Source organism: Nycticebus coucang, chromosome X (assembly GCF_027406575.1).
Source record: "Nycticebus coucang isolate mNycCou1 chromosome X, mNycCou1.pri, whole genome shotgun sequence".
NCBI lineage: Eukaryota > Metazoa > Chordata > Mammalia > Primates > Lorisidae > Nycticebus > Nycticebus coucang.
In genome coordinates this window covers 117,827,064-117,851,272 of record NC_069804.1, presented here as the reverse complement: position 1 = coordinate 117,851,272, position 24,209 = coordinate 117,827,064, and the positions used below count along the sequence as shown (strand labels likewise).

At 38.9% G+C, this 24,209-nt stretch overlaps 3 protein-coding genes across 4 annotated transcripts; all 3 read left to right on the top strand.

Moving 5' to 3' along the window:
- The first annotated feature begins 2,324 nt into the window (after positions 1-2,324).
- Positions 2,325-3,981, top strand: LOC128577157 (protein BEX1-like). Its single transcript, XM_053579227.1, has 3 exons — positions 2,325-2,483; positions 2,890-2,975; positions 3,335-3,981. Exon 3 carries the CDS (start codon positions 3,340-3,342, stop codon positions 3,715-3,717), a length of 378 nt encoding a protein of 125 aa, XP_053435202.1. The 5' UTR covers positions 2,325-2,483; positions 2,890-2,975; positions 3,335-3,339; the 3' UTR covers positions 3,718-3,981.
- A 6,967-nt stretch (positions 3,982-10,948) lies between these two features.
- On the top strand, positions 10,949-11,804 carry LOC128577156 (transcription factor Spi-C-like). Its single transcript, XM_053579226.1, has 2 exons — positions 10,949-11,283; positions 11,459-11,804. Exons 1-2 carry the CDS (start codon positions 10,949-10,951, stop codon positions 11,802-11,804), a joined length of 681 nt encoding a protein of 226 aa, XP_053435201.1.
- Positions 11,805-18,864: 7,060 nt separating this feature from the next.
- Positions 18,865-22,011, top strand: TCEAL5 (transcription elongation factor A like 5). 2 transcript variants are annotated; one of them, XM_053579225.1, is made up of 3 exons: positions 18,865-19,071; positions 20,372-20,439; positions 21,127-22,011. In XM_053579225.1, exon 3 carries the CDS (start codon positions 21,149-21,151, stop codon positions 21,764-21,766), a length of 618 nt encoding a protein of 205 aa, XP_053435200.1. In that variant the 5' UTR covers positions 18,865-19,071; positions 20,372-20,439; positions 21,127-21,148; the 3' UTR covers positions 21,767-22,011. The 2 variants fall into 2 exon arrangements, with proteins under 2 accessions (XP_053435200.1, XP_053435199.1); XM_053579224.1 differs by having other exon boundaries at positions 21,122-22,011.
- The last annotated feature ends 2,198 nt before the right edge of the window (positions 22,012-24,209 follow it).

Sequence of the window (24,209 nt, the reverse complement as noted above, 5' to 3'; positions counted from 1 at the left end):
GATACTGCCCCAAAGAAGGTTCAGGATTAGCCACAATCTTCCAGTTTACTCCAACATTGGGATGTTCCTGAGATGACCAGCATAGTTTTCTTTTGTGAAGTCTGGACAACTCATCAGTCTCAAGAATCAAGTCTTATGAAACATTCTTCCAAATTAAAAAAGACTTTCTCATCAAAACAAGATTTTCATCATTTCTCCAGCTTCTTGTACTTGGCTTCCAGTTTTTTTGAATATGCATCCAACTTGTAAGCTGCCTCTGATGACATTGATCGGATCCAGATAAGGGGCTGCAGTCCAGCATACTTTTGGTTTAGGACCTTTAAGTTTCTACTAATGTTTATAGCAACATCTTTCATTTCATGATACTTTAAGTTGGTTAGTTTTTTCATGTTTTTCAGGAGCTTGCAGTCTTCACTGGTGGCCATCAGTTCCCCAGTTAGATAAGTGGCCATTTTGGAGAACATGCCACAGCAGAGCTCAGTAATGTCAGCTTCATCAGGATCTTGTGCTTCTTCTGCTGTCTCCATTGCTGCATCATCTTGAACTGGCTCCTCCCATCGGGTTGCCGGGACATCCAGACCCACTCTGTAGCAGTTGCAATGCCTGGCCCTCTAAATTCCATTTTTTTCTATAAGAATTTCCAGTTGTTTCAATACCATATATTAAAAAACTATACTTTCCCCATTGAATTACCTTAACATCTTTGTCAAAGATGAATTAGCAATATATGTATGGATCTACTTCCGGACTCTCTATTCTGTTCCATTGATCTATATGTTTACTCCACTATTACACTACTTTTATTACTACATCTTAAATCTTGGAATCATATAATGTAATTCTCTAGATTGATGGTGGTTTTTTTTTTTAAATTTTATCCTAGGTCCTTTGAATTTCAATATTAATTATGGGATAAATTTTTCAATTTATACAAAGATGCCTACTAGGGTTTTAATTTTGATTGCACTGAATTAACTTGTAGATCAATTGGAAGAGATGTGATACCCTGACAGTATAGCATCTTCTGGTCCAGGGCCATGGTATAACTTTTCTTTTATTTTAGTCTTTAGTTTCCTTCAGCAGTGTTTTGAAATTTTTGGTGTACAGGTTTTCTACATGCTTTTGAAGTTTATTCCTAAGTATTTCATGTTTGTGTAAACTACCATAAATAACATATTTTTACATTTCAATTTTCAATTGTTCATTATTAACACGTAGGAGTACAATTGAGGTTTTTTAATATTTTTATTTTATTTATTTATTTTTTTAGAGACAGAGTCTTATTTTGTCGCCCTCGGTAGAGTGCTGTAGCGTCACAGCTCACAGCAACCTCAAACTCTTGGGCTTAGGCGATTCTCTTGCCTCAGTTTCCAGAGTAGCTGGGACTACAGGCGCCTGCTACAATGTCCAGCTATTGACTCGAACTCCCCACCCTTGGTATATGGAGCTGGCGCCCTACTCACTGAGCCAAAGGCACTGCCCGACCATTGAATTTTGTATATTTATTTTGTAATGGCAATCTTCCTAAATTTAATTGTTACTCCTGTAGTGTATTTGTTGTAGATTTCATTGGATTTTCTAAATACTCAATTATTCTATCTGCAAATACATATTTATTACTATTTCAATCAGAAATACGTGAAGTAGGTTTTATTTATATTTTTGTATTTTTAGTTCTAAAAATCTAAAAAGAGAGAGCTCTGTTGTACTACATACTCATTGGCTTACCTCATGAAAGGACCTCACGTATCTAGTGGGTCTTACAAGGGGAGCCATCAACTGCCCTGTGCTTTTCCAGTTCTAAAAAAGGAGCTGCCTGTAGAGTCTATATTTGTATAATGACGTAGCAGAACAGACAGGTGGTTGGGATTTTTTCTCCAACTTTAATCTGGTTTTTCAAATAAAACTTTTTTTTTCTTTTTAAAGAAGTATATTGTTTTTTGTATAATATAAAAAAAAAACAGAAAAGCATTAAGAATGAGAAAAATTCACTCCTTCAGACACCTACAAATTTTGGTGGAGATAAAATTAAGAGTATTGGAAGCAAGGAGGACTGCAGGTCAAAGAAGATGCATCCTGGGAGTAGAGGAGACAGACAAATCCCTAGGAAAGTGGGAGTGGTCAATACCTCCCTGAGAGGATCCTGCCCTTCCAGCACAGGCAGAGCAAGGCCCAGGAACATACAAACAAGGGATGACAGGGCTAAGGCCAGAGATGTTCAGAGGGACTTGGGGTGAGGATGAGAGGCTGGCACGGCCGACAAGCCCCTCCTATCTCAGGCCCGCAGGATGGGCCAACGGCTGGGGGCGGGGCCACTGGCATTGCTGACTGCCTCACGTGACTGGCCAGCTCTGACTTGCGTGCCTCACTCTGGCGACAGCTCTGTCGTCGCTAGCTCCCTTCTCGGAGGAGGTATCTGCCTGGTGGCCCTGAGGACGGCGAGCCAGGGGCGACCCTGAAAGTAAGAGGCTGCGGGACAGCAGGTAAGGGCCTCGCAGGTGGGTTCCTAGAGTTGGCTTGAGAGGGCTGACCCGGCTTGCAGACCCCCATCCCTGGGGGTCTGACGCAGCCGGTTTGCTACTGCAGCCCCCACTCCCCGCTGCGGTCCCCTAGAAGATGGCAAGCCTTTTGTGTTCTGAGGGGTACAAGGCCCCGCGGGAGCAGCTGGTCCAGAGGCTTTGACCCTTTGGAAACACCTGCCCTTGCCCGCGTCGCAAGCTTTTCCAACACCCCTGCCCCGCCCCCGTCCTTCTTGATGCAGAAAATGGTGGTCAGCGCGGGGACCTGGCGATTGGGGGCGGAAGACACGAGGAGGGGGCGGCTAAGAGGACCCAGGGTGGGGAAGGGGGAGAACTCGGCTGCAGCAGTCTGCTCCCCCTATCCTTGCAGTCCACAGGTCTCTGTGGCTAAGTGTCGTAGCTGCGCACCTCGCGGCGAGAATCCGGAGGAGGAGGAGACTGCGAGGATAGGCCCAGGTGGGTGCGGAGGACAGCGGAGGGGTTGGGGGAGGAATATGCGGAGAGCCCACTGTGAGACCCCTACCCCTTCGCCTCAATACCCCCATTACATCCCCTGTCATCTTTGTCCTCCATTTTGATGCCTGCAGAGGCCTGGAATTTTCTGCAGGGAAAATGGTGGGCTTTGTGGGAGGGAGGGGTTCGGACTGGGGGCTCCCTAGAGGGCGCCGCGGGGCCTCTCAGGTGGGGAAAATAAAATTCTAAAAGGGCCTTTGAAATCCAGGGCTCATTTTGAAAGGTGCGTAGTAGGGCCTCTGTCCTCGGTGCTGATCCGTACACTTTTTCTTACCCCACCCTCACCTGACCCCTCCTTCTAGGAGTAATGGAGTCCAAAGAGGAACAAGTGGTAAAAGATCTCAACATGGATAATGCAAATCAGGAAAATGAAGAAAAGGTTGACAAGGAGCAAGATGCTAATAAAGGGGAGCCCTTGGCCCTCCCTTTAGAATACTCCGTGCCTAGAGGAAATCGTAGGCGATTCCGCGTTAGGCAGCCCATCCTGCAGTATAGATGGGAGGTAATGCACAGGCTTGGAGAGCCACAGGCAAGGATGAGAGAAGAGAATATGGAAAGGATTGGAGAGGAGGTGAGACAGCTGATGGAAAAGCTGAGGGAAAAGCAGTTGAGCCATAGTCTGCGGGCAGTTAGTACTGACCCCCCTCACCATGACCATCGTGATGAGTTTTGCCTTATGCCCTGAATCCTGATGTTTTCTCTGAAGTTCATAGGGAGACCTCTGCTTCCTAAACTTACATATTTGTGATGTACCTTTGTGGTAAACCTTTTGATGTTACTTGTTTCATGTGGGTCTCCTATTACCAGCTTCTAATTGAATGTTGTGTTTTTGACCCAGTTTGTAAGTTTCTGTCAACAAGGGAGTTTTGCCTATTGCATGGAAAGATGCTTATTATATATTGTGAAATTAATAAAGCAGTTTAAAAAAGCATTCTCTGTATCCTTTTTACTTCAAATAGTATATTTACATAACATAATTAGTCATCTATATAAAGTAAATAGGGTTTATCTCTTTGTGGTACAATTAATCAGTGTTTTGTTTTATTTCTGCTTATCTATATTTTCTTTTCAAAACTGAACACATTAACTTATATATGATCACTTTATAAAAGAAATGTGAGCACTTAATAAACATTTGTGACAGAATCTCAATTTTAGCTTACCTTTGGGATCCCTTATTTAGAAATATAATATAATGAGAAAGACACATCTCTTTAGAGACATTATATTTATTTGTAAGGTGAAAATAATAATCAACTTTCAGGACTACTGTGTGGACCCGATGAGGTAATAAATTTGTGAGCTTCTTCCTAGTTCTTCCCATTGGCATGTATGACCCCACACTTAAACACTCACCTCAGTTATTAGAGCAAGTTTCCAAGGCAAGGTCTTCTCTATACTCACAGGTCTAGTGGGCTAAGGAGTAGGTATTTCAATTCCTTTGCCTCTGTGCTCTATTCCCATCCTGTCACCTGGCTATTGCTCTATCTGCCGTTGTTCCCTGTACTTGCGCCACTCTTCCTCCCCACTGTATATGTTGGGGAATCCTCAAGGTGAGAATTCCTACTGATTTCTCTGGAACTTCCAGTGGATGAATCCCTGCTCCCTGTTTAGCTTTATGGAAAGACCTTCTCTGTCTTGTTCTTTTCCTTAGGGGTAGTTTTCTTCCTGGAAACCTTCCCGGTTCAGGCTATAGAAGATGTGCGAGGGAACACAGCTCACTATCAATCTGAGAAGTTCCCACCTCATGTCAGTCCACATCCATCTAAAACATATGAATGTATAGAAATTTCTTAACCTATATTGAGTTGGACCTCAGGAGACTGACCAGTGAATTAGTGAACACCCAAATGTGAGTATCTTTATGAGAAGTCTGTGGGAGGGTTATTGGGGTTAAGAAGTTGGTATACAAACCCTACCTCAGTTTGTGCTAATCAGATGAAATGCACACATTTTATGTATGAAAACAGTCTTGTGGAAGTACTCAAAAGTTAGGACTCAAACAGGGGTTGGCAAATAGCCCTACAAAGGCCCAAATCTGGCCCACTGCCTATTTTTTTTTGCCTATAACTAAGAATGATTTATATATATTTTTAGTGGCTGAAAAAAATAAGAATATTTTATGTTGCAAAAATATATGAAATTCAAATTTTGGTGTCCACAAATAAAGTTTTATTGGAACATAGACATGCTTATTCATTTACATAGTGTCATGGCTATTTTTGCACTATAGCAACAAGAGTTGGATAGCAGTGAAAGAGACTGTGGCTTGCTTGCAAAAACTTTTTTTTTTTTTTATCTTATCCTAACAGAAAAAGTTTACCGTGCTGTGCTCTAGAGTTTAACATTGCAATAGCACTTATGAAACCAAAGGGAGGAAAATGGATAGGCAGGTGAAAATGTCATGTAACATCACAAACCCCAGACATCATGAATCAGATACCTAAGTAATTTCAAAGCCCTCCTTCCTCTTGTAGGCACTTGAGACACAAGGCACAAGAATACTCAAGACAGAAATTTATGGAGAGAAAAGCTAAAGTTGAAAGGGGAGGAGAATGGATGAGCAGAGAGGTTTATTTCCTGCCAGACATTTTACTCTGGGTTGCCAACATGAACTTTAATGGGGGAAAACAGTGTATTGGTCTAAGTGTATTCAGCAGTTCCTCCATGAGGAGAAATAAAGGTCACACATGAATTGACAACATATCCATGATAGAAGGTTAGACATACATATGCCCAGAAAAAAATGTTTATCTCTTCCATGTTTAGGCAGATCCAAGTTGTCCTGTCAGTTTCTCAGAGAAAGTGGGGTTTAGAATTTTAGCCTATGGAGAGTCCTCTGCTAAACAGTTTTTCTTGGCTCTTAGTAGAGTATTTGGGTCTGAAGGGGCATCTGAGGGAATGCCATGCGAGTGGTCAGGCTCCATGTAAAATGAACAAAAAGCAACAGAGAATAAGGTATAAGATTCCCTTGAGGGGAGCAGCCATATCTAAAGTTCTGGATTCATTTACCTATACATGATTTCTTTCTTTTATGTGGTAAGCCTTCTTTTCTCCTTCAGTGTGGCCATTCTTCACCAAAGAGATAAGATTAAGTCTTCCCATAAAAGCCTAAAAATTCTGACAAAGACCAGGCAATGAGATTAGTGAGTTTACCTTTGTTCTTAAAGAAAAAAGATGTTCAGAAAGGTGGTTTGAGATGTAGATATGGATTAGGCCATTGGGGTTTAGCAAGTCATGTATAATAAACCCAGTAAATATTTTTTGAATGAATGAATGAAACACTGAACTAGAGAAATATGGATTTATTGGCATTTAGCAAATGGTAACAAGTATGTATTTTTGGACCTTATGTAACAAATTGAGATGATAATATAGATAATATCTCATAAATTCCTAATAAAACAGATAGTGAATTTTTTCTCAACAAAATTCAAATCCATTGAAGGAAATTCAGAAAATAAACATAAGGGCATTGTGTGGCCAAAGAAAGTGCTGCAGTTGGAACTTTCTAATCAAGAACAAGGATATAGACACTGTACTCTTCTGGGAATTCCAGATACACAGGAAGCACACTCTGATTAAAAATGAAATAAAGCCTTCATTATTTAAAACATTAAGCCACATTTTTGTTTCCATTGAAAATGGTGTGACCTCCCTAACTGAAACAACTAAAGCATGGACAAAATAATATGAAACAATAGTTTAGGTCACTGAACATCAGACAACAAAGTTATTCAAGAGAGAGTCAGAAAATAACATGGGACTTATGATTGTCTTCAACTTACTGCATATTAGGGTGTATAATGTATGTTAAATGTTAATCTATGTCAATAGTAGCATAAAGGCAAGAAGAGGGGAAATGGAAGAACACCATTTTAAGGTTCTTATTACCTATAGTAATATCACTTAAAAAATTCTGATACAACCACTAAAAACAGTTATAGCTAATTAGTCAATATAGGAAATAAAATGGGATCCTCAAGTCAATCCAAAATATGTTAAAGAAAAATGAGGACAAATAGCAAAGTGGTTGATTTAAACCCAGACATACCAATAATCACATTAATATAAATGGTCTAACATGTCAATTATAGAACAGAGATGGTCAGATTAGATAGAAAAGAAACAAATATATGCTACCTATAAGAACCCTATTTTAAATCTAAAGATGCAAATTATTTTCAAGAAAAGGCATGGAAAAAAGATGAAAAATGTTAGCACATCAAAATGAAGCTTGAATGGCTATGTTGATATTCAGATCACAATGTATTTCAGTGCAAAGAATAATACCATATGTAAAGGAGGTCATTATATAAGTGCTGAATTTGTCAAGAGGACTTAACAGTCCCAAACATCCATGGACTACAGTGTGCCAAAATACATTAAGAAAAACTCATAGAACTTCAGGGAGAAATAGACGGTCCACAATTATAGTCAGAAATGTCAACAAGTTCTCTAAAAAAGTGATAGAATAAACAGACAGAAAATCAGCAAATACATATAAGACTTGAACACAGCATAAAACTTCCTACCACCAACAGTAGTACTATATATGTAGTATATACATTCGTTTCATATGCACATGGAATATTTACCCAGGTAGTCTATATTTAGGGCTGTAAAATAAATCTCAATAATGTTAACAGAATTTAATCACAAAAGGAATCACAAACAGAATTCTAAGCACCAAGGAATTAAATGAGAAAGGAATATCTCTGAAAAATCCTCATATATTTAAATTAACACAAAGTAGTACATTTGTAAGCAATTCATGGCCCAAGGAAGACATCAAAAGGGAAATTAGAAGGTACTTTGAGCTGAATGAAAATGAAAACTCAACATGTAACAATTTGCAAGATGTGGCAAAAGAAGTAAATGGGGAAAAAAATACTCATCCTTCCTAATCATCAGAGAAATGCAAATAAAAACCATCCTGAAATATCCCCTAACCCCAGTAATATTAGCCTACATCACAAACTCCCAAAACTGCATAGATGTGGACAGAAGGGAACATTTTTGCACTACTGGTGGGATTGCAAACTAATATAACCTCTTTGGAAAGAGGAAGAACTAAAAATCAACCTTCCATTTGATCCCGCAATTCCATTACTAGGTATCTACCCAGAAAAACAAAAATCATTTCACCACAAGGACATTTGCACCAGAATGTTTATTGAAGCTCTATTCACAATTGTCAAGACATGGAAGCAACCCATGTGCCCATCTACCCATGAATGAATTAACAAACTATGGTATATCTGTACCATGGAATACTATTTAGCCATAAGAAAAAATGGAGATTTGACATCTTTTGTGTTTGCCTGGATGGAGCTGAAACACATTCTTCTTAGTAAAGTATCTCAAGAATGGAAAAAATATCCAATGTACTTAATAACAATATGAAACCAATGTATAAACAACTACATGCCTACGTGAAAGAAAAAGCAAAAATATAGGCTAGTAAGGGGGAGGGAAGAGGCAGGAAGGGGTAGGAGGGAGGGTGATTGGTTGAAGGAGGGAGGGTAATTAGAGGAATCTCACCTAAGGTGCTCAATGTGAGAGGACTCAGCATGTTCCCTGGGTGAAGGGTTCAACCACAACTTGAACTTTACCATAGAATGAGAACAATGTAACCTAAACAACTGTACTCTCATATTAATTTGTAATAAAAATTAAAGAAAATAATAAAAAGGGAAAAAAGTACATGGGGGAATTTATAGCACTAAATACATACATTAGATATAAATCCCTAAAACAATTAAATAAATGAAAGTTTTATCTAAAATCCTTCCTCCACAGAAAACTCTAGGTTTACTACTTAACAGGTACAATGAACACCATTAAGGTGATAGGGATACCTATAGCTCTAACTTTATTTTATTTATTTATTTATTTATTTTATTAAATCATAGCTGTGTACATCAATATGATCATGGGGCACCATATACTTGTTTCATAGAATATTTGACACATTTTCATCTCATTGGTTGACATAGCCCTCCTGGCATTTTCTTAGTTACTTTGCCAAGACATTTACATTCCACATTTGCCAAGGCTCACATGTACCCTTGTAAGATGCACCACAGGTGTGATCCTTTCAATCCCCTTTATAAAAGCAATCTATATAACAAAAACATTTGCACTTAGTAATATTTTAAAATTAAAAAAACCCTCTAAATGAAGATTGTTTTACTAGTAATTCTACCAAAATATTTAAGGGTAACATAACACTAGTTCTGTGCAAAATCTCACAGAAAATTAAAGAGAAAGAAATACTTCCCAATTTACCCTATGAAGCTAGAATTGTCCAGTCAGCTATGAACTAATCTTCCTCATGAGCATATAGCAAAATTTCTTAACAAAACTTTAGTAAAGTTGAGTCTGATGATAGATAAAAAATACAAACCACCATGACAGAGTAATTTTTATTCCAGGGAGTCAAGGCTGTGTTAATATTTGGCTAAAATTGTAATTTGCCACATTAACATAAGGAAAAACCCAACCATAGAATTATTTCAATGGAAAATGAAAAAACATTTGCCAAAATTCCACAGTTCATTACTAATTAAAATACTTAGAAACTAAGCATAAATAAAATACATCAACCTAATAAAATGCATCTATAAAAATATACAGAATGATATGTGCATAAAGACTAAATGCTTTCCTTTTAACATGAGAAACAAGGGAATAACAGACATTTGCACAAATTTGTTTCAACATTGTATTAGAGATTCTAGCAATAAGAAAAAGAAATAAAAGCATTATAGATTGTAAGGTAAGAAATAATACAATCTTTATTCAAAGAAAATATAATTGTCTATGTAGAAAATCCTACATTGTGTAAAAAAACCACTAGAGCTAATAAAATGAGTTCATGAATGTTGCAGAACACAAGATAAATATGCAAATTTAGTTGTGTCTTTATATGTTAATGCTAGCAGTGTATTAAGTTTCCTGACACTGCTGTAACAAATTATCACAAACTTGGTGGCTTTAGAAAAACACAGAAGTGTATTCTCTCACATTTTGCAGTTCGAAGGCCAGAAATCCAAGAAAGAGATATAGACTTGAACAGTCTAATCAAACTGCCAAAAGCCAAAGACAATGAAAGAACTTGGAAGTTGCAAGAGAGAAGCAACTTATGTATATAATACAAGAAATCCTCAATAATAGTAATAGTCAATTTCTTAGCAGAAACTTTGGAGAACAGAAGGCAGAATATCATATTTAATGTGATAAAAGAAAAAAAAAAAACCCTGGGAACCAAGAATTGTCTATCTGGCAAAAAGGGCGCTGACCCCATATGCCGAGGGTGTCGGGTTCAAACCCAGCCCCCGCCAAACTGCAACAACAACAACAAAAAAATAGCCAGGCGTTGTGGCGGGCGCCTGTAGTCCCAGCTGCTCGGGAGGCTGAGGCAAGAGAATCGCGTTGGAGGTTGCTGTGAGCCGTGTGACGCCACAGCACTCTACCAGAGGGCGATACAGTGAGACTCTGTCTCTACAAAAAAAAAAAAAAAAAAAAAAAAAAAAAAAAGAGAGAAAAATGCAAGATGTCTATAAAGAATAAAAAAATGAAGAAGAAATCAAGACATTTCAGATAAAAGAAATCTGAGATAAGCAGTACCATAAAGTGATAAAGAGAGCCTTTCAGATTGAAATGAAAAACATAGGTAGATGCAGATCTGTATTTCAGAGGGGAAGGCTACTTCACCTTGTATGCGAGTGGAGGCTGTACTGGACAGCCTACTGATGAATTAACAATTCCAACATTAATGAAACAACTTTATAAAGGGTTGAATATTTTCCCGCAGCAAGTGGTAAGGAATAGAATTGTCGATTTATTTATTTTTGTTTGGTTTTTACTCACCACTATACTAACGAGGAGAATCGTCAATTTATCAATGAAGAATGGCTTCTTTTGAACAAGACAGGCTAAGTCAAGCATTTCAAGATGCTTTTGAGATACAGAGGCAACATTCAACCGGTGATCTTCAGTATCACCCAGATTACAAAAATTACCTGGCTTTCATCAACCATTATCCTCATGTCAGAGGAACTTCCCACTGCCGCGGAATGTTGCCTGCAGAGGACCCTGTCTGTAATCAGAGAACGGTGATAAACAGTGCCGCAGACTACTGTTGTGAAGGCAATTTTCATGAATCTGTACAGAACATAGCTGAAAACCAGCTGGTACAACCTGCTCTTCTCCGGCACAGAGGGGCAAAAGGCAAGAAGCTCCAACTGTTTTTTTTTTTTTTTTTTTTATTAAATCATAGCTGTGTACATTAATGTGATCATGCGGCACCATACACTAGTTTCATAGACCTTTTGACACATTTTCATCACACTGGTTAACATAGCCTTCCTGGCATTTTCTTAGTTATTGTGCTAAGACATTTACATTCCACATTTACTAAGTTTCACATATACTCTTGTAAGATACCTTCACAAATCCCTGTGTAATCCTGAGATGGCATCTTGTATTCAGTGGGTAGATAAAACCAAAGGCATCTTTCAGTTTGTATCAAAAAACAAAGAAAAACTTGCCGAACTTTGGGGAGAAAGAAAAGGCAACCAGAAGACCATGACTTACCAGAAAATGGCCAGGGCACTTAGGAATTATGGAAGAACTGGGGAAATCATTAAAATCCGAAGGAAGCTAACCTACCAGTTCTGTGAGACTGTTCTCCAAAGATTCTCTCCATCTTATTTCTTGGAGAAAGAGATCTTCTGCTCACTGTATCTTCCACCTGATCAAGAATAGCTCAGTTTAAATAACCGGAACGCAAATTATGATTATGCATATACCAATCACCGTTAGCTAAGCGAGTTAAGTCACCGGGGTTGCTAACATACTTACACATTTCAGTTTCTTGGCAACAGAAATCCATCCCTATGAGCTTTAGGATCTCTCTCTCTTTCTACCACTCTCCCCCTTTCCTTCTCCCTCTCCCTCTCCTTCTCTCTCTCTTTTTCATTTTTTCTTTTCTTTTCTTTTCTTTTTCTTTTTTTTTTTGCAGGTTTTGGCCGGGGCTGGGCTTGAACCCACCACCTCCGGCATATGGGGCCAACGCCATACTCCTTTGAGCCAGAGGCACTGCCCTCTTTATCTTTTTTTGTTTCACCTCTACTCTGAAGGAATTCAGGTTTTTTGTTGTTTGTTTTTTTTTTTTTCTCTGTGAAGATTACAGAAGTTTTTCTTTGTTGGGCTTTTTTTGTTTTGTTTTGTTTTGTTATAGCAAGTCCTAGAAAAGAAATTTTGTTTTTGTTTTTAAACCTACCCATCATGAATTAGAATTCAGGATTTTTGCTTAAAGCAAATAATGAAGAGAAGAAAATTAACTTTGTCTTTTTGTTTTGTTGATTTTTGCTTGTTAAGAAACCAGAGGCTGGGCTTCACAGCTCACACCTGTAATCCCAGCACTCTGGGAGGCCAAGGTGGGTGGATCACCTGAGCTCAGGATTTTGAGCAAGAGTGGGACCCCCGCCATCTCTAATAAAAATTGAAAAAATAGCTGAATATAGTGTCACTTGCCTGTAGTCCCAGCTACCCAGGAGGCTGAGGCAAGAGGATTGCTCAAGCCCAAGAGTTTGAGGTTGCTGTGAGTGATGATGCCTTGGCATTCTACGCAGGGCAACAGAATGAGACTGTGTCACAAAAAAAAGAAAGACACAGAGAGAGAGAGAGAGGAGAGAGAGAGAGAGAGAGAAGAGAGAGAAGAAAGAAGAGAGAAAAGAAACCAGCAATAAGAAAAATGAAGAAAAAACAAACCAAGAATGCTGCTAAATCTTTTAGGTTGGTTTGTGAGTGTGTGTTCTCCTATTTTTTTTTACAACCCTATTTTTGAGTCTATAACTACATGGCAACAATTAACTTTGTTGTTGCTATCTTTTATCAAATAGCATATAATCTGTATTAACTTGGTAGGAAATTCTGCCAATAAATAATTTTGTTTCAAATGATCAACCCAGCTCATGCCTATGATCCCAGCACTGGGGAAGACCAAGGCAGGAGGATCACATGAGTCTAGGAATTGGAGGCAGCATTGAGCAACAATTGTGCCACTGCGCTCCAGCTACAATCTGGGTGACAAAGTGAGATCCTCCCCCCATTTTTTTTTCTTAAAAAGGCATCAAATAATTAAGCCCCATAGACTAAATATCTTTGCTCTTTCTATTTTCTATACAACCATTTACCACTTTTTTTTTAATAGTTAAACCACTTTCTTCTAGATTAGTAGTACCAGATGATTTATTGTTGTTTTTTAAACCATTCACCGGAGGACACGTGATTTGACCCATGTATTGATTTAAATGTTTTCCTGTCATATACTCAAGTGAAGGAAGTCACTCTTCTTTTTTCCCTTATGCTACCTTTTCTAACAGAAAAAAAAGTCACTTGACATATATTTGATGGCTTTAAAAAAATCAAGAAATCTTTTACAAAAAATGATTGCATATGATGCATATGATACAGTATTTCTTCCAAATCATGTTTGTGGCTTTAAAAACTTGAGTGGAGATATCTATTCACATTCCTTACTAATTTTTTTTTCTCTTCTTTGCTTCTCTCTTGATCTTACCCATTAAAAAATTCTACAGGTTATCTAGACTCTTTTAATTGTATCCTTCGCTTTGCAGAAGCTTTTTATTTTGATATATTCCCACTTGTCTGTATTTTTGTTGTCTGTGCCTTTGGGGTCAAATCCAAAAAATGATTACCTAGACCAATGTCATATCCTCTCCCCCATTTTCCTCTAGTAGTTTTAGAATTTCTGGTCTTATATTTATGTCTTTTATTTATTTTGAGTGTATTTTTTTCTTTCAATAAAAGCAGTTTGTGCAGAAAAAAAAAGAAAAACATAGGTAAATAGAGACATCACTGTTATTGTAATTTTGGTTTATAAACCCTTTTTTTCCTATATAACTTAAAAGATAAATGTATAAAACAATAAATAAAAAAAGATTTGAAAAGACTTATAACAAGTAGAAAGACGAATCAGTAATTAGAAATTCAGCAAAATTGCAAGATGCAACATAAATACAAAAAAAAAAAAATGTTGTGGGAATGTCTCTCAGGTCTCATGGGAGAAGGGTGCAGGTCTGTGCCCTTCCCTTGCACACCTGGTTGCCCTGCCTTGAAAAATTGAGGAAATCAAGGACTTTCTGCTTATGGCCAGACCAAAGGATGCCAAGTCTGTCATGATCAAGAAAAATAAGGATAATGTAAAGTTTAACATTCAATGCAGCAGATACCTTTATACTTTGATCATTACAGACAGAGAGAAGGCAGAGAAACAACTGAAACAGTTTCTGCCCCTGGGTTGGCAGTGCATGAGCTGAAATGAACCAGACATGTTTATTTGAATTGTGTTAAATATTTAAAAATTTAAAAAAAAGTTGTGTTTCTATAAACCAGAAATGAGCAATCTAGAAAGGAATTAAAAAGGCATTTCCATTTACAATAGCATCAAAAGATAAAATACTTAGGAATGAATTTATTCAAGGAGGTGTAAGACTTAAATGCTGAAAACTATGAAAAATTACTGAAAGATATTTAAATGACTCTAAATAAATGGGAAAACATCCCATATTCATGAAATAGAAGACTTAATATCATTAAAATGGCAATATTCTGGCTAGGCACCCATAGCACAGTGGTTAGTTACAGCATCAGCCACATATACTGAGACTGGCAGGTTTGAAACTGGCCCGGGCCGCAAAACAACAATGACAATTGCAAGGAAAAATAGCCGGACGTTGTGGTGGGCACCTGTAGTCCAAATTAATGGGGAGGCTGAGGCAAAAGACTCGCTTAAGCCCAAGAGTTTGAGGTTGCTGTGAGCTGTAATGCCACAGTACTCTACCGAGGATGACATAGTGAGACTCTGTCTCAAAAAAAAAAAAAATAATAATAAATAAATAAATACAAATATGGCAATATTCTCTAAATCAATCTATGGATTCAGTGTAATCCCTATGAAAATCCCAACAGTTCTTCTTTTGGTAGAAGTAGAAAAGAAATAGAAAATATAAATAAAAAGTAGTAATTAGAAAAGAAAAGTAGAAATGTCAGTACTAAAATTCATGTGGAATCACACGGATTTTTTTTTTTCTTTTTGGTATACCTACAACAGATTTGAATTAACTTTAAGTTCTGGTGATCTGCATCAATTGGCAAAGCTTCATGGACTTAATCATTACTGGTGTTCAAAAGATAGTTATTCCTGGGGATCTCATTAAATTTAAACACAGTACTACCTATAATCTTCTGAAAGCAACTAAATATAATATAGTGAATAAAATAATCATGCATCATTTTAGCTATAGCCTCGTCAAAATTTCCTATAGTAACGGAGCGTATTACCCTAAAACATACCATAGGGAGCATAGATACTCTTTCTTACACAATGAGTAATACATTAAAATTAAATTAAGTCTTTGGTACTTACAAATTGGCTTGATAAAATGGGACTCCATGGACCCTCCAGATAAAATAGTTAAGATGATCCAATATAAATTAAAATAGAGCCTTCAAGGAATAAGACATTATATAAGACCTAATTAATGAATGGGTAATTATTTTCACTACTTCTCCATTTGCATGCAGACCATTATTGCCTGTTCTTAAACATACTGAAAAATTAATGACAGCTCATGGTGATTACTTCAACCTTAATGCTGTGGTCCTGCTATTAGGGCCCCTATTAGTACGGCTTACAAATTATTCTGCTGTATATTGATCTTGTTATTCGTGGTCTGAGTGCTTTCATTGGCTTGAAATCCAGAGATCAAAACTCTAAAATAATTTATTGTTTTACCCAAACATGGGAAATGCTGAAGCCCACATGCTTAGGCCACCCTAGAAACTAAGACTACTATTCCAAAAATGCCTACATGCTACCTTTCTTAAGACTCTGACATATTTTCCTTAAAAAATGTGTGTATATATATTCTTAGCTATATACCCAAAAGAAATAAAATCATACATCCACACAAAAACTTACATATGATTGTTTATGGAGGAATTATTCACTACAGCCAAAAGGTGAAAACAATATTAAAATCCATAAATCTATGAATGGATAAACAAAAATGGTATCACATACAGAAAAACATTATTCATCCATAAAAAGAACGAAGTATTGTGCATGCCACAATGTGGATGGACCTTGAAAACACTATGCTCAGTGTAAGAAGCCAGACACAAAAGCTCATTTATTAGATAAATTTATTTATGTAAAATGTCCAGAACAGGTAAATCCATAGAAACAGAAAGCAGATTAGTGGTTGCTACAGACTAGGGGGAAGGCGGAATTGAGAATGACTACTTTGCAGTTCTGGGCTCTCCTTTCAGGTTGGTGAAACTGTTTTGGAACCAGATAGAAGTAATGGTTAAACAAAATTTTGACTTTAAAGGTTAGTAATGGTTAAACAAAATACTACACTTTAAAATGGGTAATTTTATATTATGAAAATTCTCCTTAAACAAAGAGAGTAAAGAAAACCCTACTTGACAAAATTATGTATATAAAAATGTATTCTCAGGGGTGCCTATGGCTCAAAGGAGTAGGGTGCCAGCCCCATATACCGAAGGTGGCAGGTTCAAACCTGGAAACCTGGCCCCGCCAAAAAAAAACTGGAAAAAAGTATTCTCTAGGTAAGTGGCCATCATTACTTTTATAATACACAACCCTTTGAATATCTAATGAGAGCAATGGACCCCATTCTCAGCATATGTACACATCCATTAGAAAAATATATATTCTATTACCCCCCACACACAATTTTGAACATAATTCCAGGGGATTTAAAGGTTAGTAATGGCTGAATCCAAGGAGTAGGAGAGCTACCTTTAATGTGGCTTAGCTGCTATTTTTCACTTCCCCTTCGCATCTCATTCTTAAATAGTTTCTTCTCCTTCCATCTTTTCCCTACCTCATAGTTTCTGCTTCTTTGTGATGTAAATCTTCTTATGTATTAGCATTTTTCATGTTCCTGGGATACAGATCTTCTTCCTTCAAAAGTGTACATACTCCACTACTTCCTAAACATGTCTAGGTCAATATGATGAGCATGTCAGAATTTCTTAGACCAGCGGTTCTCAACCTGTGGGTGGCGACCCACAGGAACTGTATTAAAGGGCCGAGGTATTAGGAAGGTTGAGAACCACTGCCTTACACACTAGCCTAAATCTGGCTGAGAGAAACTTAGGGTGGTATGTGGTAGCAACAGCAACCCTGAAGCAAGATGAGAGATGTTTCTATGTTCTCTGGAGATGCTGTATGGGGTAAGAGGACACTGTGCCTCTTAGGCTAGGTGGGAGGCCGAAGATGGGCTCCAAGGAAGCTTCCACCTAGGTGCTGCGGATAAGGGTGGAGAGTAGGCAGGTCTGAGGGGTCTTCCCCCAGCAATCACTTCTAGAAGCCTCATGGAAAACCTCAGCTGCATGGATCTAGAAGGGATCTGTTCTGGGTTACAGTGTCAGGAAAAGTGTTCCCTTGACCAGGCAGGGAAGGTGGGCTCACTTTTGTACCCCTCACATCCTCTACTGCCTTGGTTTCACAGATCTTCCTTTTCTTCTCTTTTTTTAATTAAGTAATTATTTTTTTATTAAATCATAATTATTTACATGGATGCATTTATGGGGTACAATGTGCTGATTTAATATACAATGTGGAAAGCTTACATCAAACTTGTTAATATCACCTCACTTACTTATTTGTTGTGGTAAGACATTTATACTCTACTCTTAGTTTTAAAATGTACCATTGCATTATGCACATTAGGTGAGGTCCCACCAAATGCCCTCCCTCCTCCCAGCCTCCTCCTCCCCTCCCCTCTCCCTCTTCTTCCCACCTTCTTTCTGGACTATAGTTTTATTTTATCATTCATATGAATGTGTATGGAGACTTTACATCTTTTATGTTTACCTGGATGGAGCTGGAACATTCCTCTTAGTAAAGTATCTCAAGAATGGAAGAAAAAGTATCCAATGTACTCAATACTATTATGAAACAAATATATAGTCACCTACACATTCATAGGAATGACCAAACAGATCTTCCTTTTGCTCAGAGCTAAACCTCTGAATGAAAATAGCCAAGGGCAAGATTTTAAAAAATGACATTTTTTACTTTTCTGTCAATTATCTGCTTCCAGCAAGTCTACTTAGTACTCAGCAATTGTTTGGGACCATCAAATCAATGTATATGTATTTTTAAACAGAACATGAGAGAATCAACTAAGAAAATGTTTTTAAACATATACTTTGTATGTAGCAAATTGAATTCATTTTCTATAAGGCAAAAATTAACATTAAGAAATTAATTTGTCCTCTATTCTGAGTAGGAAATTTTGGAATCTTGTGGGCTTTTGTTTCTATCTTAAACATTTTCTCCCAAAATGAAATAGCTTTATTTAATTTTGTGCTTGTAAGAATAACTTATGCCTAGGGGAGTAAATTAAACAAAACAAAACAAAACAAACAAACGAAAACAAAACACCAATTTAACTACTTGACAATCCACTCTGCACCCATTATGTGAAGGTCTGGACCACAGGCGGAATGAACACCAGTGGCTGAGTGGAGTAGATTGAAAGAATATTTGCTTTGGAATAAATAGAGAAAAAGAAATTCTCAAGAGATGTGTCAATTGCCGGCAGTCCTAGGAGAGGAGTGGGACCCTTCCCTCATAACCACAGAAGAATAAATACATGCCAGAGGGTGGGAAAGGCCACATTTGACTTCAGGGATTAGCAAAGGCCAAAATGAATGACAGGATCCCATAAAGTACTGGAGAGAGGGCGTAGGAATTAGTGAAGGCAAGAAGTGAGCTGTCTCCTGACTCACTTTCTGCCAGAGGGGGGAGAACTAGGGACCCAAGCCGGCTGGTGACGTTTTTCCCACGTGATCAGAAGCCGACGTGTGCAAAAATCCCTCTCCTCCAGGTACCAGCTCCCTGTTTCCGTGGAGGAAGACAGATTTCAGACTGAGGAACAGCGGAGACAACAGTCCCATAGCCCTGCAGGTCGGTACAAGCCAGGGACCCCTGAGGTGGGGAAAGTAACAGACAGGCGACAGAGGATCAGGTCTGCTTTCTGGATTCTACTGCCTTCCACCTCCATTCATTTTGGCGCAGAAAACTGTGTGTGTTGGGGGATAGATCTGGGTATCATCTCTTATTTCCCCAGAGAAGCGTAGGCTTCTGGTAGAAAGATACGTGAAAAGGAGTCATATTCCCCGGGATGGCTAAGAATCCATTGCCGCCTGTGGACCCCTGGGGTCGGGGTGGTAAAGGGCAAAGACTAGAAGCGAGAGAATCCAGTCCTGGATACTCTTTTCCCTATGTCGACCCATTTGCTGCAACAAATGGAGCGCCTGGCGGCAGGGTGAGAGGGAGGTCTAGGAGGTCAAGGGTTGACAATGGGTACCAGTTGGGATCTCTTAGGAAGCAAGCAATCCGGCGACATCTGATGGAAGAGGAGGGCTGGGGAAAGGGACGGCTAGGAAACTGCTGTGAGGATCCCGCCTGATCCCAGCAGCGCGGAGGCTGGAGGCAGGCTTAGCTGGTAACCCAGGGGTGGGGAGAATGGACCCTGCCACGGGTCCAGGCCAGAGTTCCCCGTATCTCTTCTCCATCCTCCGTCCATTTTGGAACCGGAAATGGTGGGCTGAGGGGATCAGGGAGAGGAGGTGCTGCCAGTGTGCAGAAAAGAGAGAGACAGAGGTTTGGTCTGGGGACCATTCCTAATGAGGAGTAGTGCCTTCAGAGATAGGGAGGATTGAGAAGAGGCAGCACAAGCCAAATACTGTACTGAGTTTGTAAATGATTTGTCTCTTGCATTGTAGGAAAGTGTGGACTTTTTGTGTATGTGGGGAAGAAGGGGTGGTATGGGTGCTCTGAACATTTCTGCCCTGCCCCCATCTCTGTCATCACATTTTCAGGGAAGTGATGGGATTTGTGCTATCCCATAACCTGAGGTGAGGGGTTTGGAATGTAGAGACCTGAGGGTACCAGGATTTGCTTTGTAAACATCCCTGTCCTGACCACTACTCATTTTATTTAGTACCAGGAAAGATGAGAAGGAAATTTGGTAGGGGGATTAGAAACACTTTGGCAACGATCTTTCTCTCCATTGCTCAGTAGAAGAAAAATGGAGGCCCTAGGAAGGAACTGTAGAGGGGCAATCAGAGAAGGAAAGGGTGAAGTTGAGAGGTGGTAGGAGTTGGGAAAGTTTTGAAATAATCAGAAAAGATCTGGTGTCACAGTTGTCAGTCATTCACTTTCTCCATCCCTCATTCATTGTCTCTGTCCTCTCTCTCTGCAGGTCTACAGGTCTGTGGTTGTGGGCACCAACTCAGACAAGAAGAGGAAAGACCTGTAGTGTCAGTGAAGGTCAGTGAAAGGAGGCAACTGCTCCAGGACCCTGGTAGTAGAATTGACTTATACCAGAGCAGAAGTCGGAGAGGCCACTGCCTGTAGCCTCTCTTCCTGTCCTCTTTGCAATTTCAGTATATATGACCAGTGTCAAAATCCTGAGGGAATATGGTGTTCTATGGCTGGCTATGGCTGGTGAGAATAGAGAGGGAAATAAAGAAGTGAGAGAAGGGAAGTGTGGTATCTGTGATGCCACTTGAGAATATAAGGAGTGGCCCTGAAATCTGAGAATTGACCATTGTCCTGTTCTGTCTGCAGTTTGTTAAGTCTTACAACTACAGGTCAGGGAAAAAAGAAGAATACCATCCAGGATTCTTGCTGGTCAATGTAATTTTGGTTCTACCCACTTAAAACTGGTATGGGCATAACCAAGGTCAGAGCAAAATTTAGGGACTAATCTGCTCCTACACATTTCTCAGTGCACTCCTTTAAATGTAGGGAGAAGCACCTGTGGAAGTTTCTTCAAGGTTGGCTCATGTGAACATGTGTGAAGTGGGAAGGAAATGAAGGAATGTAGAGGCAGGAGTTCATGTAGTAGGTGGGATACAGTCAGGAAAACTCCAAGAAAGCCAGGTACTGTAAGGACCTGTGTTAAATACCCTAAGTCTGAAGTGTTCTATGTCTCTTCTTTGTTTCCTAGCACAGACAAAGGAGAGGAATTCTCAACATGGAAAAGTTTTACAAAGAAAATGAAGGAAAGCCAGAAAATGAAGGGAACCTAGAAAATGAGATAAAACCAGAAGATGAAGGAAGTACAGATGATGAAGGAAATGGAGACAATAAAAAGCTGGAAGTAAACAAGAAGCCAGAATATGAGGGAAAGCTAGAGGATGAGGGAAAGCCAGATAATGAGGGACAACAAGATGAAGGAAAGCAGGCAAAGCAGGGAAAGTCCGAAGGTGAGGGCAAACCACAAGGTGAGGGCAAGACAGAATCCCAGGCAAAGCCAGAGAGCCAGGCACGGGCTGCTGAAAAGCGTCCAGCTGAGGATTATGTGCCCCGGAAAGCAAAAAGAAAAACGGACAGGGGGAGGACTGACGACTCTCCCAAGGACTCTCAGGAGGACTTACGGGAAAGGCATTTGAGCAGTGAGGAGATGATGAGAGAATATGGAGATGTGTCAAGGTGCCAGGAGGAGCTAAAGAAAAAGCAGAAAATGGGTGGTTTTCATTGGATGCAGAGAGATGTACAGGATTCATTCTCCCCAAGAGGCCAACGGGGTGTCAGGGGGGTCAGAGGGGGAGGTAGGGGCCAGAAGGACTTAGAAGATGCTCCATATGTTTAACATTTTGGGCTTTAATTCTGATTTATCTGATGGGAGTATTGCCAGTCCTGCTTTCCCTGGCAGGCATTTGCCGGGTATGTGCTTTAATCTTATGCTAATATTTTCCTTTAGGTGTCCATCTTGTTACCAAGAGACTTTTGACTGACCTACAATGCTGTCTTTTAATAGAGAATTTTCACCCATGTGCATGGAAGAGATGTTCATGGTACATTGTAAAATAATAATAAAAAAAGTTTTCAGAACCACATATACAGCATCAGCCCATTTTTGAAAGAAAAAATAATATATATGATTACATAATATGTCCAATTGAGCAGACTAAAGAGAAATAATGGTTTTCCCAGTGTGGTGAGACTGGAGGTTTTTTTCTTGCTTGTATTTTTCCCCCTAATAAGCACTGGTTACTTTTGTTGAAAATGAAAAACAAAAGATAAACAAAACAGGAAAGCAATACATACTAGGCAATCAAAACAACTATTTACTGAGCCTATGAAAGCAGTGAAGATACTTAAAATTCTTGTTAGAATGCAAAATGATAAATAAAGCTCACATTTACCCAGGGACTTGAAGTTAGAAGAATCAACCTGGCAGTTACTAAAGATTCATTGCTGTAAAAGGCAGCCTTGTCATCTGTCAAATGGAGATAAAAATTACCTCCTAGGACTGTGGAGTAGATCAGATGTAACACTGAGTAGTGAACTGTACTGGACTGGCTCTTGCCCTCTTTCATGCATTGGAAGTAAGGTGTCACACAACTGGGGTAGGGCTGAGGGAGATCTAACCTCTGCCCAAGAATAGGTGGTACAGGAAACTGAGACGTGTACACCACCCTTCCCTGGGTAATTCCATGTCTTCTGGGCATTGTGTGCCCCCTTTCCAGGGTCCTGCACCCATTTAAGGCCTCTGTTGCTGCTAATGGACCAGAGTCCTCAAGGTAACAAAGCCCCTTTGATTTCCTGAAATCCCTGGTAAGTTGAATCCCTACTATATTCGTGGAGAATGTCTGCCTTCTCACTTTATAGTTATGTTAATACTGACATGAAATGTGGAAAAAAATGCTTTGTAAAACCTTAACTAATATATGTGTATTTGTCAGGCATTATAATTACACCATTATACTTATCTTTTAAAAAGCCAAGAACTTATCTTACTCATTTTGGTATCCCACAGCACATAATAGAACCTTAAAAAATAAATACATTAATTATGGAGTCAGAAGGCTGTAGTTCTGGGTCCAGTTCTGCTCCTAATTGAATACATAGTCTTGAGCCGGTAATTTCATTCTTTAGCAACTAAACCTTGCCACTTCAAAAAGAACACAGCAGATGGATTATATCACAATTCATTGCTAAATGGTTTCAACATTGGATAGTGTTTTCCGACGTTTGCTACCTACTAGCAAGCCACCTGCATCAAAATTTTCTATCTATCTTGTTGAAAATGCAGAAACCCGAATCCCATCTCAGACTCAGTCATCAGAATTTTCTTCTGATTTGTCTGTATAATGCACGTGTGTGTGTGCATCTTTTGCTTTGAGTTCATTTTAATTCCTATCAAATGGATACATGCACAAAGTTTTAAAATTCTGTGATGCAAAAGACTTTATCATTAAAAACTATTGTCTGCCTTGCCATTCCACATTATTACTCCCCAGAGGTAATTACCATAAACATCTTTGGTTTCTTATGGTATTTACCTCCATATTTCTGAATAATCTACACATACTATTTCTTTTTAAAGTTTTATTAAAATGTAATTCACATACCATGCATTCCCCATATTAAAGTACACAATCCAGCTTGGTGCCTGTAGCTCAGTGGCTAGGGCACCAGCCACATACACCAGAGCTAGTGGGTTTGAATCCAGCCTGGGCCTGCCAAACAACAATGATAACTATAACCAAAAAAAAAAAGAAAAAATAGCTGGGTATTGTGGCGAGCTCCTGTAGTCCCAGCTACTTGGGAGGCTGAGGCAAGAGAATTGCTTAAGTTCTCAAGAGTTTGAGGTTGCTGTGAGCTGTGACGGCACAGCACTCTACCGAGGGCAACAAAGTGAGACTCTGTCTCAAAAATAAATAAATAAATAAATAAACTGCATAATCCATTGGTTTGTAGCATATTAGCAGGGTTTTGAAATAATCAGCATTATCTAGTTTCAGGATATTTTCATCACCTTAAAAAGAAACCTCATACCCATTAGTACACAATGGTGTGCCCATTGCCTCATGCTGCAAGCACCTGGAAAGCACTGATCTCCCTTTTGTTTCTATGGATTTGCCTATTCTAGACATTTCATGTAAATCAAATCATATGATATATGGCCTCTTGTGTCTGGCTTCTTTCACTTGCCATAATGTTTTAAAGGCACATCCATGTTGCAACGTATATCATTACTAAACATTTGTGTACAAGTTTTTGTGTATAAATACATTTTCAGTTCTCTT

Bases quoted from the DNA above. Each gene is read 5' to 3' on its own strand.
- TCEAL5 (XM_053579225.1), top strand. From the start codon at position 21,149: ATGGAAAAGTTTTACAAAGAAAATGAAGGAAAGCCAGAAAATGAAGGG.
- LOC128577157 (XM_053579227.1), top strand. From the start codon at position 3,340: ATGGAGTCCAAAGAGGAACAAGTGGTAAAAGATCTCAACATGGATAAT.
- LOC128577156 (XM_053579226.1), top strand. From the start codon at position 10,949: ATGGCTTCTTTTGAACAAGACAGGCTAAGTCAAGCATTTCAAGATGCT. The intron at 11,284-11,458 runs GTTTTTTTTTTT...ACATTTACTAAG, and splicing joins AAAGGCAAGAAGCTCCAACT to TTTCACATATACTCTTGTAA.